This window comes from Cariama cristata, unplaced genomic scaffold (genome assembly GCF_000690535.1).
Source record: "Cariama cristata isolate BGI_N322 unplaced genomic scaffold, ASM69053v1 scaffold8502, whole genome shotgun sequence".
In the NCBI taxonomy this organism is placed as follows: Eukaryota; Metazoa; Chordata; class Aves; order Cariamiformes; family Cariamidae; genus Cariama; species Cariama cristata.
Genome location: NW_009602045.1, coordinates 2,887 through 16,148, shown reverse-complemented (window position 1 = coordinate 16,148; position 13,262 = coordinate 2,887). Strand labels below are relative to the sequence as shown.

The following is a 13,262-nucleotide window of genomic DNA, read 5'->3' as shown; positions in this document are numbered from 1 at the left end:
TTCATGGCTTCAGGCCACGGCTTGCTGAAGCCCAGCTTCAGGGCCTCCCTGTGGCAGGAGAAATCAGCTCCGGTGGGTTCCCCATCGCCCTCTTGGCCACCAACCCTTCCCCTTTCTCCAGGATTTGGGGCTCTTGGTATCAGCAACCCTGGGTACAGTCTGTACCCCCGGCACTGCAGGGCTGCCAGCCCAGGGCACAGGGAAGGAGTTTTTGCTTGGGGGCGGGGGGGGAAAGGGAGGGTTTACATGGATGAAAGCCCTCCAGTGGATCCAACCTGCTGCAGAGCAGTTCTTGGGTGAAAAGGGTTAATTTTGCAGGTGCTTTGCTTGAAGCAAGGGGGTTGTTTTCCCTAAGGAACAGAGGACTGAGGAGGAGGAGGAGGAGGGAGGGAGCCTTCCACCTGCCAGGGTTCCATCTAGTGGCTGCTGTTGCAATCACAGCCCCAGCACCCAGCCCAGGGTGCCCCTGCCCGGGGTCCCCTCCCCTGCCCACACCCCAGGACCAGGGACCAGAGCATCCCACGCCGGGACAGGGAGGGGACGGATGACCAGGGGTTGCGTTGCCTCCTGTCTTGCTGGGTTGGCTTTAAGGGATTTGGGGACATAAATGCCTGGGCTCTGCCCTGCCCACACACCTACCCCAAGATCCTCCCAGCCTCCTTGGACTGGTAGATGTCACACGTGTGCAGGGGACCCGTGTGCCCAGCTGCTACGCAGAGCGCCTGGTGGAACTGGAACTGGATCACGAAGCTGACGAAGTACCTGGGGGTGGGTGGAGAGGGGTGAGGACATGGGAATGGACCCCACTAGTGGATATACAAGAGCAGGTGTGCCCCCCAAGCCATCCCCTGGTTGCACCCTCCCTGTCTGGAGGAGCGTTGCTGGCTTTGGAGCTACACCAGCATCAACTGAGTCCAACCTGCTGATGCCACTTCGCCTTTAACAAGTGTTTTATGATTGCCTAGGTGGGTGACCCCATCTTCCTTGAATAGGGAGAAATTGCCCTGAATCCAGCCTTCTCCTCTGAAGCTCTGTCAGGGTCCCTGGAGCTGCCCAGCACCCTCAGGATGGTGCCACCAAGTATCCCACCAGCCATGAAAGAAGGTGCCATCACTGGCATCTGAACTGGAGATCCTGCTTCTGTGTCCAAGTTGTGTCCTTCCTGCCCCAGCCCCTGCTTGCTCACCTGATGTAGGGGACGTTGGCAGGGATGTGAAACTTTGCCCCGGGGTCAAAGTCATCTTCGGACCTTGGTGCTGGTGGGCACAAGCCCTGGTACTTCATCCTGGGTCGGAGAAGGAGGGTTAGCCCAGCACGGGGAGGAGAAGGTTGGGTAAGCTGGGAGGGGACACAGCGGGCTGTGGTGTGAGGGGCTATGCATCCCATCGTGTCCCATTGCAGCCAACTGGACCACAGGGAGAAAGCACCCAGCAGGATAATGACCAAGGCCCTTGTACCAAGAAGGATCTGAATTCAAGCACACCTGAGGTTCCACCACTCCTGGTTGTACTCGTCCTCCTTGATCCGTCCATCAAACACCTTCCAGCGCCACTGGTCCATGAGGTACCCGAAGGGCAGGAAGGCGATTTTGTCCAGGGCGATGCTCATCAGGTAGTTAATGTCACTTTCTGCCCAGGGCGTGAAGGTGTGAGGAAGGCAGTGCTGTCCCCACCTTGCCACCCCATATGGGTCATTTTGCCTAAGAACGGGGTGTCTCCACCAGGTCCTGTCCCCTCCATGCATGCAAAGCCACCGTACATATCCCTGACCCCTTCCACCCCACCCAGCCCGCCCTGCCCCTCTGCATTTCCAGGTGTCCCCAGCAGCCCCCCACCTTTGCTGTGCGGTGCTCCCCTGCCAGCTCACCTTTGTTTTCTGTGACTTGGTCCAGCAGATTGATGCTGTGCAGGTGTTTGGGGGTGGAGACGGACAAGGCCATGACGTCCCCGACAGCCTCGTGGAAGCCAGGGTTGGCCCCGTCGCGGAAGGAGATGGGCTGGTCCTTGTACTGCAGGAAGTACTGGACGTGGCCCATCTCGTGGTGCACCGTGATTAGGTCGTCCATGTTCACCACGGTGCACTGCTTGATCCTGGACCAGGACACGGGGGGTGGGAGGAGAAGGGAGGGCAGTGCTGGGGTGAAAATCTCCAGGAGCCATCACACACCCTTGTGCTATTTTTTCCCTTTGACCTCCCTTTCCACGTGCCCCCACCCCACATCTGATGCCAGGCCGACTGGTCCTACTCCATGGGATTCACAGGATCGGTTTGGTTGGAAGAGAGCTCTGGGATCATTGAGTCCGACCTTTGCCCTGACACCCCTATGTCAACCAGACCATGGCACTATGTGCCACGTCTGGTCTTTTCTTAAACACCTCCAGGGGTGGGGACTCCACCACCTCCCTGGGCAGCCCATTCCAACGCCTAACAACCCTCTCTGTGAAGGTATCTCTCTTTTCTCCTGCATCTCCTGCTGACCCTGCCCATTCCCTGTCATTGGCTTTTCCATTCTCCATGGCAGGGTGGGGAAGGCACTGGTTGCCCTCCATCCACCACAGCAGTTCCTGCCAGCAGCACCAGCATCTTGGGTACCAGGAGAGAGACACTGTGGTGGCATGAGGCCACATGCCCTTATTCTACAAAGTACCACATCAGCTGGGGCCACCATTTGCTCCCCACCTGAAGTCCTTGCGGTTGTAGAAATCCCAGGCTGAGGCGTGACACACCACCTCCCGCCCGTCTGCCGGCTTCTCGATCATGGACTTGTCCCAGAACTCCTGTGGCATGCTGATGAGGCCCAGAGAGGTAAAGAAATGGTCTGACTCTTCAAACATCCTCTTGGGTGTCCAGCCCTGGGGAGAGAGCAGACCGAGGACCTGGTGAGGGGGAATGTGGGATGCTAGGGGTGCTGGGGGCTGTGGGAAGGATGGGAGGCCAGGGGCAGCCTTGTTCCTCTGGGCGGGGGAGACCTTTTGAGGGCAGCTAGAGCTGGATCCAGCCCTCGACATACCCAGGTGGGGAGAGAATACCGATGAGGCATGGAGGTTTTTGGCAGCACAAGAGCATTTGGCAACAGGGGTGGTGGGAATAGCCAAAGGGTGCTGGGTCCCAAGGGGCTTGCCCAGGGCAGCCTGGAAAAGCACTGACCTGTTGTTTCATGGCTGGGGTGGCATCCACCTTGGTGGCATCCGGGAAAGGTATCACCAGGTCGAAAATGTTGGACCATGACTGGGCCCACATGTTACCTGGGAAGCGCAGGAGGACAATGCATGGCAGGAAGGAAAGAGGGAGAGGAAGGCAAAGGCAACCAGTTACTCCTGCACAGGGTGGATCACCCTGCCCAAGGGGGATGCAAGCAGGAGCTTGCCCATGCAGGAGAGGTCAAGTCATGCTGGGTGTGTTGCCCTTCCCTGGGGCAGACCAGCCTCTGCAAACCCATCTCATGAGGCCTTGGCCCTTTGGCCAGAGCTGAACAAAGACCCCTCTCAACTCTTGGCATGACTTGGGGCAAACTATGCCTGGTGGGAGACACAGCTCTGCTCGAGCAGAGCCCTTACCTAGCAGATGAGCAGGGATGGGACCCTTCAAGTTTATGTGCTCTGCACCATACTTTTTATATAGGGCTCGGCGTACGTAGGCATGCAGGTTGAGGTACAAGGGCTGCAGCTGCAGGTACAACCTCTCCAGATCTTCCTCAAAGGTGGGTGTCTCATACAGGGATCTCCAGAAGGCCCCGTTGTCTGTGTAGCCTGTGGTGGGGCAGGAGTGGAAGCAGTCAGACACTGCCCTTCTTGGGCAAGAGTCTGTCCTGCTGCTCAGACACCCCAGGTCCCTCCATGTCTATGAGACAGTGGATCTCATGGGAGTTGGTGGGACCTCCGCATCCTCAAGATTTTGACCCTCAGTTGGATGATCAGCCCAACCCGCTGCTCAAGGGGGATTAGGACCATGGTGGGTCTCTAAGAGAGCAGGGCACCGACCATTGAGCACAGCTGCCTTGTTGCTCAGTTCCACATATCGCTTGTAGTTGTTCTTGATCTTCTTCCCAGAAGCATCCCGCCAGCCCTTCCAGGCAAAGAGGAGCTCATCGTAGTCCCGTGAGGTGGCCATGATGTCTGTGAGGTCTGAAGAGAGAGCAATGAAGCCAAAATGATGGTGTTGGATGGTCTGGACTGACGCAATGCTGCTACACCCAACGTGTTGCTCGGGGGCCATCACAGAGAAGGTGGGAAGGCCCCTTCATGACCTTTCTTCACGTCCTTATTAAAAAAATCCCTCCTTTCTGGGCCTGGTGCAGGTGATTCCCTGGACACCCTGCCAAATCTTACCAGGATCCAGTGGGTGACAGACTTCGTTCTCTCTGCAGACCTTGGCTACACTGTACGTGGTCTCCATATCTGAGAGGAGAGCGTTATACTGTAAAGAAAATGAGATCATGTAAGGTGGTTATCCTTGCTCCTGCTCTTGGAGAAAGTCACAGCCCATAGAGATGTTCTCAGATGTTTTCCTCTGGTCCCTTCGAAGGCCAAGTGTGACCCCAAATGGAGGCAACGTGGAGTCAATACAAGAAGGACTGGGGCCAACAAGCAATGTGCCGTGGTCACCCAAGCAGTCAGGCCTCACTGCAACCCTGAAGGGTGGGAAACTCTGGAGAAAAGGGTCTTGGCTTTGTGTAGAAGGTACCAAACTATCACCTTCTTCAAGGGCAGCGGGTGGCTGCCCAGTGCCATCTCCTAAAAGTTGGGAGAAGCCTACGTCTCCAGGCATGGTAGTGGCAAGGGACACCCGGTCCTGCTCCGTCCCCTTGCAGCTCACCTCCTTCAGCTCATTCTCAGGCAGGGCGGCCCTCTCGATGACACTCAACTTCTTGAGGATGCGTGTGACACTTTGGTCCTGGAAGTCAGAGGTGTCGAACTGCCTGGCCCTCATGCCGTACTCAAGGGTGTGCTTGGACATGGCCAAGTTCTTCTCCAGCTGCAAGGGCAGGAGGGGACAGGAGAGGAGTTAACGTTGAGGAGAGCCCTGAGATGCAGGCCATCACTAGAATCGCCACCCGGCATGCCATGACTGACAACCTCCCCATGGCTGCCCTTGTGGGTACCTCATGGCATCACGAGGGTTTTCATGGAAAAGGCACCTCCAGGGTGAGAACCTTACTCCTTGGCTAACCAGAGGTTGCCCTGGTTTTCAGAGCTCGTCTGAAACGTGCCCCGGGTGTCAGCTGCCTGCCTTGGCTGTTGCCTCTCCCCACACAGCCCCAGGGTTGTTCCCATACCATGATCTCCTTGTTGTGGTCGGTGATGTTGGTGTTGTAGGCCCAGGACGCCTCGGTGTAGGCGTTCCACACTGCCTCGGCCGTGCTGTTGTACTCAGACAAAAACTCCTTAGCTTGTGCTTCATCTGCTATTTTGTCTAGAGGTGGAGATAAATGGGGGAAGAGAGGGGGAAGGTCAGGAGAGTCCTTCTCTTCGCAAGACCACCGTCCCATGGAGAAACCATGGTTGAGCTTTTCCCAGAACTGCAGGTCCATTGGAGGATGCCACAACTTGGGAGCAGGTTGAGCCCAGAAATTAGGGCAGAGGGGCACTGCTGGGGTGTCCCGTTGGCCAGAGGATGGGATAACAGGACAAGCTGCATGCCCTGGACCCTCCCGTGTGAGCAGAAAGGATGCGGCTGAAAACCAGATGACCTGTCACACCGTTGCTACAGGGGCAGGGACACCGCCTCAGACAACGGTACGTCAAGGGGCTGGCTGACGGCACCTGCTTCCTGGGAAGCAACACCCTGTGGGACTCCACATGGAGCTGGTTATTTATCTTTTCCGGCATGGGGACCTCACCCACCCACGGCAGAGACCTCCCGCAGCACTGTCCTGCCTGAGGGTCAGTGATGTCCCTTTGGAGACCTCTTCCTGCCCTTCCCCGGATCCAGGATGGAGCTGCAGCCTTACCAATGCCTTCAGGGTAGCCTTCAGGGATAGGAGGACGCCAGTCAAACTCAGGCCAGCCCAGCACCTCGTTGGTCTTGTTGTTCTGCTCCTGAAGCCACTCGGTAACAGGGCTGAAGTACTCCAGGAGGGCCCCAGCATCCATCTTATCCGTGCCAGTGAGGTTGAAGAGGATTTCCTGCCACGGCTTGGAAGATCCAGCTTTCAACACTTCCCTGTGGAGGAGTGGGACCGCAAGAGCAAGTGTGAGGCCAGGGAATGGATGGGAGAAAAGCAGTGGTGGCCTCTCAGCATCGCAAGGGTTGAAGGTGCTGTTCCTGGGTGGGACATGAACCTGGGAACTGCCTCTGAATCCCCCATCGGTCCTGCGTATGGTGGCTGAGGACTCCCCGTCACATACCCGCTCCCAGGGAGTGGATAGGAACCAAAGGTGCTTTAGTGATTTAGTGACCTCTTGTCTGGGTGGGAGCTCACGATGGGGACAACAGCAGTACTCTGGTGAGGACCACCCCACCCCAGTGTTTCCATGTATTTCCATCCACCCACAAAGCTATTTCTCCAGCCATCTCCATGGCCACTTTTCCTTCCTTCCTTCCTTTCTTCTTTCTTCCCTTTGCACACCATCGACTTCCACTCCCACATCTGCCCATGGCCATTGTCCTGACCCTCCTCTGTCCCCACCTGAGTTTGGCTCCAGCCTCTTTGGACATGTAGATGTCACAGGTGTGCAGGGGACCGCTGTGGTTGGCAGCCTGGCACAGCGCCTTGTGAAACTGGAACTGGAGGATGAAGCTCACAAAGTACCTGCCAAGGAAGGCGATGAAGGTGAGCGCTGGGGACCAAGGGACGCAGACAAATCCCAGGGTGTGGAGGAAGGCACCTGGCCACACATCAACTCCCCACCATTCGTGGTCCCAAATGTTGGATGGTCTCTGTGTCTTGAGCAGGAGCAACACATCCCGGTCCCTGCCCACAGAGCTGAGCCCCCACTCCCCCTGCTCCCCAGGCCTCCGTCCCCTTGGCAGTACTTCCTCTACCTGATGTAAGGCGTGTTCCCAGGGATGTGGTACTTTGCTCCAGGGTCAAAGTTACTTTCGTTCCTTGAAACCGGAGCACAGATACCCTGATATTTGGTTCTGTAGACAATGGAGAACAAGAGCGTGAGAGTGGAAATAAGGGGTTAGCTGAATGAAGGCAGGGAACGGGAAAGGAAGGCACAGTGCTGAAGAAATCTGCACAATTAGAGCGTACTTCCGTGTATTTCCATCCATCCATCCATCCATCCATCCATCCATCCATCCATCCATCCATCCATCCCTCCCCTCATCTACCCATCCATCCCACCTATCCATCATTCTCCAGCCATCTCCGTAGCTACTTTTTCCTTTTTTTCCTTCCTTTCTTCTTTCCTGCCTGCCTTCCTCGCTCACCCCCAGCTTCCACACCCCCATCCGCCCTTGGTGACTGTCCTTTACCTCAGATACCACCAGTCGTAGTTGTAACGGTTCGGGGGAGTGCGGCTATTGAAGACGTTCCAGCGCCACTGGTCGATGAGGTAGCCGAAGGGCAGGAAGGCGATCTTCTCCAAGGCCATCTTCAGCAGATAGTTGATGTTGCTCTCTGCATGAAACAGAGCCTGAACCAGATTGGGAAGGAGTCTGGCCGGACAGCATCGTGTCCACTAGATGTTTTGTGGGCAAGAGGGTGAGCAGATTTGGATGAGGAATGGGGAAGCATTTCAACATATGCTTTTGCTCCCTAGAGAAGGCGGTGTAGGACACAGGGGGTTTCTCTAGGTACAGCTCCTACTTGGGGCAACATGTGCCTTTTTGCCGAGTGGGGACAATGGGAGTGACAAGCACAGTGTCCCCTTGCCTTCAGCCTGGCTCTCAGAGTGAGAAGATCTTTGGTGAGTGTAACTCTCATGGTTCCCTCTTCCCACATGGGGCCTCAGGGTGAAGGGGGTTTGATCCGCAGGGCTGTCACACCACTGCAAAGGCTCTCGTGGTTTAGACCCAGAACCGGCATCCACCCTAGGACAGTCACCACCACGTCATGGGGAGCACAGGGAATGGTGACATCTGCTTTCCCCATTGCCTCAAGGAAACCAGGGGGGAAGGAAGGTTGGAGAAAGACCTGCTGGAGACCCAGCTGAAGCTGTGGGGTCAGAGAGGGGTTGGTGGCACTGCCCTGAGGGGCTCCTGGCTGCCATCGCTATGGTGGCGTGGCTGCCAAGGGCTGGTTAGTCGGGCAGCGATGCCTTGAGGCAGGGACCATCTGCTCTGTGGTGTTTACGCAGCATTGACCCAACGCTCTTGGCTGCTGCGATGGCTTCGCTGTCATGAAACGTATTTAATGACAAGGCAGGAGGATCCCGGGACTCTCCCTCCTCCGCAAAGCAGCCGCCTGCGGCAGAAGTCCGTGAATGCTTGGTTTCCTCTGCCACCATCTGCTTTGGCGTGTTGGCTGAGAGATGTCGGGCGGGGAGGGGGAGAGACCCTTGCCAAGCCGGGCAGTGCCCTGCGGTGACAACTCCTCCTCCGCTGCACTGGCTGGCAGGCGGACGTGTCAACCACCGTCTGTCCTTGCAACTGTGCACGTAAGCGCTCGGTGCCACCTCCGCAGAGCTACACCGGGAGCGCCTGGGGCGGATATTTCTTGGTGAGGGAGGGGGGAACATTGGAAAGGTCAAATCCGATCAAGCACAGAGATGCTGTTTGCAAGTTTGGGGCTCTGATGGAGAAGGGAAGGGCACAGACAAGCTCTGGAGAGCATCCCTCCTGCCCTCAGAGGTGAAGAGGATGGAGCCATGAAGGGGCCTACATGGACCCATGGAGACAAGAAAGGGTTGTGCGTGAAACCAAGGGTGGGTGAAAGGCACAGAGCAGCCGTGGGGTCTTGCCTGCTCTGGGCTGCATTGCCAGACTGCAGCCCACCCTGGCATGTCCCAAACCCTTCCTGGGGCTAAAGGCAGTGCCTGAGCCCTCCAAAGCCACCCAGCTCCCCAGGGTAGCTGCCATACGTGTGTCCTCGGTGGCACTGCTGAGAAGACCAATCTTCTTGAGGTGGTTGGGGGTGGAGACAGAGAGGGACAAGACATCGCCGATGGCCTCGTGGAAGCCAGGGTTGGCCCCGCTGCGGAAGGAGACGGGCTGGTCCTTGTACTGCAGGTAGTACTGGACGTGGCCCATCTCGTGGTGCACCGTGAACAGCTGCTCCATGGTCACCGTCGTGCACTGCTTGATCCTGCCGGGTCAAAACAGAGCATTGCCCAAGCTGAGTGAGGGACCCCGGCTGTCTGTGCACCCCCTCGATGGGAAGGACCTTCCACAGTCCCTGAGAGGCTGGCAGCACCCTGTGGGCTAGGGGAAGGCAGGGCAGCGTGGTGCCCCAAGACCTTACCCCAGGAGGTGATAGTTTGAGTTGCACAGCCAGGCTGGGGGTACCCAAAATGGTGACCACCCAAGGGGCTGGAGGAGGGTCTTACCCTGTAGCCCTGGGCCCCTGCATGCCCCCACACACCTGAAGTCCTTGCGGTTGTAGAAGTCCCAGGCCGAGGCATGACACACCACCTCCCGCCCATCCGTCGGCTTCTCCAGCATGGATTCCTTCCAAAATTCGGGGGGCATCTCCAGCAGCCCCAGGGAGGTGAAGAACTCTTCCGAGACCCGGAACATGTGGGTGGCATTCCAGTTCTGGTGGGCAGCAGGCAGTGGGTTAAGGCTGAGGAAGGGGCTGCCCATGCCTTGGGCATCGCCTCTGATGCCCTCCCAGCACCATGGAGATGAGGTGGGTCCCTCCAAGCGACCAGGGTCCTGCCCCTCTCACCCTGATTGAGAGCCCTGGCCCCAGAATTGGTGTGGGCAGCCCCAAGAAGCACCGAGCAATGGTGCTGGTGCCCAGCATGGACAGGAGAAGGGAGCAGGGCTGATGTCCCAGGAGCACTCAGAGCTGTGCGATGGTGTGGAAGCAGCCCCCAACCTGGGGATTGGCACCAATCCCACCACACTGGCCTTCCTTTTTGCCCACTCACAGCCTCTTTGGTCATTGCCAGAGATGGAGTGGGGTCATTTCTTTGTCCCTTTCCCTCCCTGACGTGGCTTTTCTGCCGTCCCCTATGCAGGTATGAGAAATCACTCCCATGGAGTCAATGTTATAGGCAAGCCTTGGCTAATGCCCCTCATCTTTTGTCCCACCCGGTGCCACCAGTGAGTCCCTCAGCCCATCACCTGCTGCACCATGGTGCTCGTGACATCGAGGTTGGGCTTCTCGGGGTAGGGGACCATCAGGTCATAGATGTTGTTCCACTGCTGAGCCCACATGTTGCCTGAGAAGAGAAAACAGCTGGAGCAGAGCTGATGGTAGATCAGGAGGAAGAGAAACACAGCGATAACTGGGACCTCCCTGTCCCGCTCTGGCCTTGCATGTGCTCCTCTGGCCCCACCAGCACTCCTGGGCACAGGCTGGGAGGGTCCCTCCTCTTACCCAGGAGGTGAGCAGGGATGGGACCCTTCAGGTTGACGTATTTGGGGCCATAGCGGTCGTACAGCTTCCTCCGGACAAAGGCATGCAGGTTGAGGTAGAGTGGCTCCAGCTGCTTGTAGAGATGCTCCAGGTCATCCCCGAAGGAGGCTGAGTCGTACCAGGACCGCCAGTAGCTGCCTGTGTCCTCGAATCCTGCCAGGGAGGCAGTGGTGACCTCTGGCTCCCGCCCCGTGGGGACTGAACCCCCACCCAGCCTCAAGAGCTTGGTCCAGGGACCAGCGGTAGGCTTTTTGTCCCTTCCTCAAAACGTCGGCACCAGGGAAACAGAAGCTGGATGCCTGGCTGCACGTGGGGTGGGGAGAGCAGCAGGGCACCCCATTGCCCTGGCCCCAGTTCCCACCTCTGACCCCCGAGCACCCCCTGCCTCCCCCCATCCTGCTCGTACCATCCATCTGATAGGCCTCGTTGCTCAGCTTCACAAACTCCTCGTACTTGGCACGCAGTGGGTTGCCTGCGGCGTTGTGCCACCCCTCCCAGGCATAGAGCAGCTTCTTGTAGCTGCGGGAGGTGGCCATGATGTCCGAGAGGTCTGGGACAGAGGGGACAAATAGGACTTGAGGGAGGGGCAGAAGAGGGGGGGGGATGTCACCTCCCACAGTAGCTCTGCAGAGGTGTCACCACCATCGCACCAGACCCATCCTTGCCCTGGGACAACCCCAATGAACATGGGTGGGACCTGCCAACCCCAACCCACGGGGGCTGTGGGGACGAGGACAAAGTCATGGCCGTGGGTTGCTCAGCACCCCAGAAGAGCAGGGGGACAGGGACCATACCTGGCTCCAGCTCCCAGCAGGTACCGTTGCCCAGGCACACCTTGGCCGTGGAGTAGATTTTGTCCATGTTGCTCAGGATGGTGTTGTACTGCGGGGAAGGAAAAGATGTTGGGGTGGGAATGGCCCTTCAGGAGGGATCTACAGACTTCCCAGCTCCGGAGTGCGTGTGTGTGTGCGTGTCCCCGGAGGGATGTGGAGGAGGATTGGTGTGTTTACACAGCGTGGTTTTGGTGAGATAAGCGTGTTATCACCCAGAGTTTTTGCATCTGTCGCATGGTGGGAGCAGGGAGGTTCTTTGGGACAGACAACCCATGCACAGCCGCCTGCCGAACACCCCTCAAACACAGGGTGAGCGCTCGGGGTGTCCTGCAGCGGGGCTATTTATAAAAGTCTTTGTCGACGGGGCTGCAGCACGGCCTGTTTATCTAAGCGGGTAAAAAAAAAAAAAAAAAAGAAAAGCAGGAGGATGAGGGGGATTTATTTCTGTAAACTTCAACAACAGCAAACAATAGCAACAGGAGGTTTCCTGGAACCTGCCTGGGGAGCCCATTCCCAGGGAAGGAAATTCCTCCGCTCCGTCCCTCTCTCCGCTCCCATCCCTCTGCTCCGGCCGGGCAGAGGGGATGGAGACGGGGAACGGTGGCGGCTGCGGGATGGAGCTGCCTGGGGATGGGCGAGACAAGGCTGATGTGCAGGGAGGAGACATGATGCTGTCTGTTATCATCTGGGAGAGGGCAGGGCTGGGTTTCCTGGAAGGAACCAGGGCTGACACTTCTCTGGAAAGGATTGTATCATCGGGCTTTGCCAGGGTTTTGGTGGGGAGGGCTGTCAGGGAGCCATGGGCCGTGCTGGAGGGGATGGCAACACCAGCATCCCGGTGCTCACACAGAGGGAAGAGGCTGCCAGCCTCAGCCTGAGCAGTATTTTCATGCACGGAAATCAAAATCAGGTCACATTTAGGTAAACTACCCTGAAAGCTCAGGACCGCAATGGGGAAGGCTCAGGGTGTCCCCAGGTACCTAGCGCAGCACTGTGCCACCAAGGCACAGCATTTCTGGGCTCGCAGGGAGAGCTCAGAGCCGGATGGGTGCAGCAGCCCTCCCTTTCAGTGGGCTGCATCCCCAGGGAGCCCCGGGGTGGGGGGTTGAGCCAGCTGGCCCCTGGCCATGGCCACAGCCTGGCTGGTCTCCAGGTGATGCCCAAGACCGCTCTGTATAAGCAGGAGAACTCCAACTCCCACTGGGATATCTCCGAGATCAGGTTAGGACTTATCCAGCCGGCAGGCACCCCACAGCCCCCAGAGATAGCACCCCGTTTGCCCCCTCCATCGCTGTCTTCCCTGCACAGAGGCCATGGAGACCCTCCAAAACGCAATGGAGAGGCGAGGGGCCAGCAACAGAGTCTGGATGCTTGGAACAAAAATCCCTTTAAGGGGTTTCACAGCACCCCAGCGATGCCCAGGGCTTTACCGGCACCTTCCCTACCTGCTCTCTCTTCTCCAGGGGTAGGTTGGAGGGTCCCAGGGTCTGGATGGAGCTGATGATTTTCCTCAGCTGGGGGTCACTGAAGTTGCTCCAGATGCTGCCGTAGAGCTCCTTGGCTCTCTTCCCCCACAGCTCCGTGAAGTTTTGCTCCTCCAGCGATGCCTGGACCTGCATGAGAGGGGACATGGGGACTCAGGACCCACCCCGGGACGTGCCACCACCCAGGTGATGGTTTGGGTGCCAGGTTCAGAGCCTGGGTTTGTGGGAGCCAGAGGGGATGGGATACGAGGTGGCAGGCAGGGCTGTCCCCAGCCCGTGACATTCATAGCTAGAGACATCAGTTTCCAGCCGACGCGGCAACGTCTGCAGCCCCCGCTTGCCTGCGGCGCTCCCTGCGAACGCCAGCTAAGGTGGCCTTTGAGGACATTTTGGAGGTGGTTCTGGGGTTGTCATGGCCCGGATGGGGTGGGGATGCTGGGACGGGGTGTCCACATCACGTGGGCAGGGTGTCGG

General features: G+C 57.9%; 1 protein-coding gene across 1 annotated transcript in view; it reads right to left on the bottom strand.

Annotated features, from left to right (window-relative positions):
• The window catches only part of ACE (angiotensin I converting enzyme), a 13,555-nt gene extending 632 nt beyond the window's left edge, over positions 1-12,923 (bottom strand). Inside the window, 24 exon segments of the mRNA XM_009694563.1 lie at positions 1-2; positions 5-48; positions 640-762; positions 1,187-1,285; positions 1,484-1,628; positions 1,867-2,090; positions 2,680-2,852; positions 3,148-3,245; positions 3,558-3,749; positions 3,981-4,124; positions 4,329-4,416; positions 4,816-4,974; positions 5,276-5,412; positions 5,951-6,162; positions 6,629-6,751; positions 6,985-7,083; positions 7,423-7,567; positions 8,970-9,193; positions 9,470-9,642; positions 10,177-10,274; positions 10,433-10,624; positions 10,878-11,021; positions 11,266-11,353; positions 12,750-12,923. The exon segment at positions 1-2 is cut by the window's left edge and continues 136 nt beyond it. Coding sequence (XP_009692865.1) covers positions 1-2; positions 5-48; positions 640-762; positions 1,187-1,285; positions 1,484-1,628; positions 1,867-2,090; positions 2,680-2,852; positions 3,148-3,245; positions 3,558-3,749; positions 3,981-4,124; positions 4,329-4,416; positions 4,816-4,974; positions 5,276-5,412; positions 5,951-6,162; positions 6,629-6,751; positions 6,985-7,083; positions 7,423-7,567; positions 8,970-9,193; positions 9,470-9,642; positions 10,177-10,274; positions 10,433-10,624; positions 10,878-11,021; positions 11,266-11,353; positions 12,750-12,923 — 3,300 coding nt within the window.
• Positions 12,924-13,262: the final 339 nt, after the last annotated feature.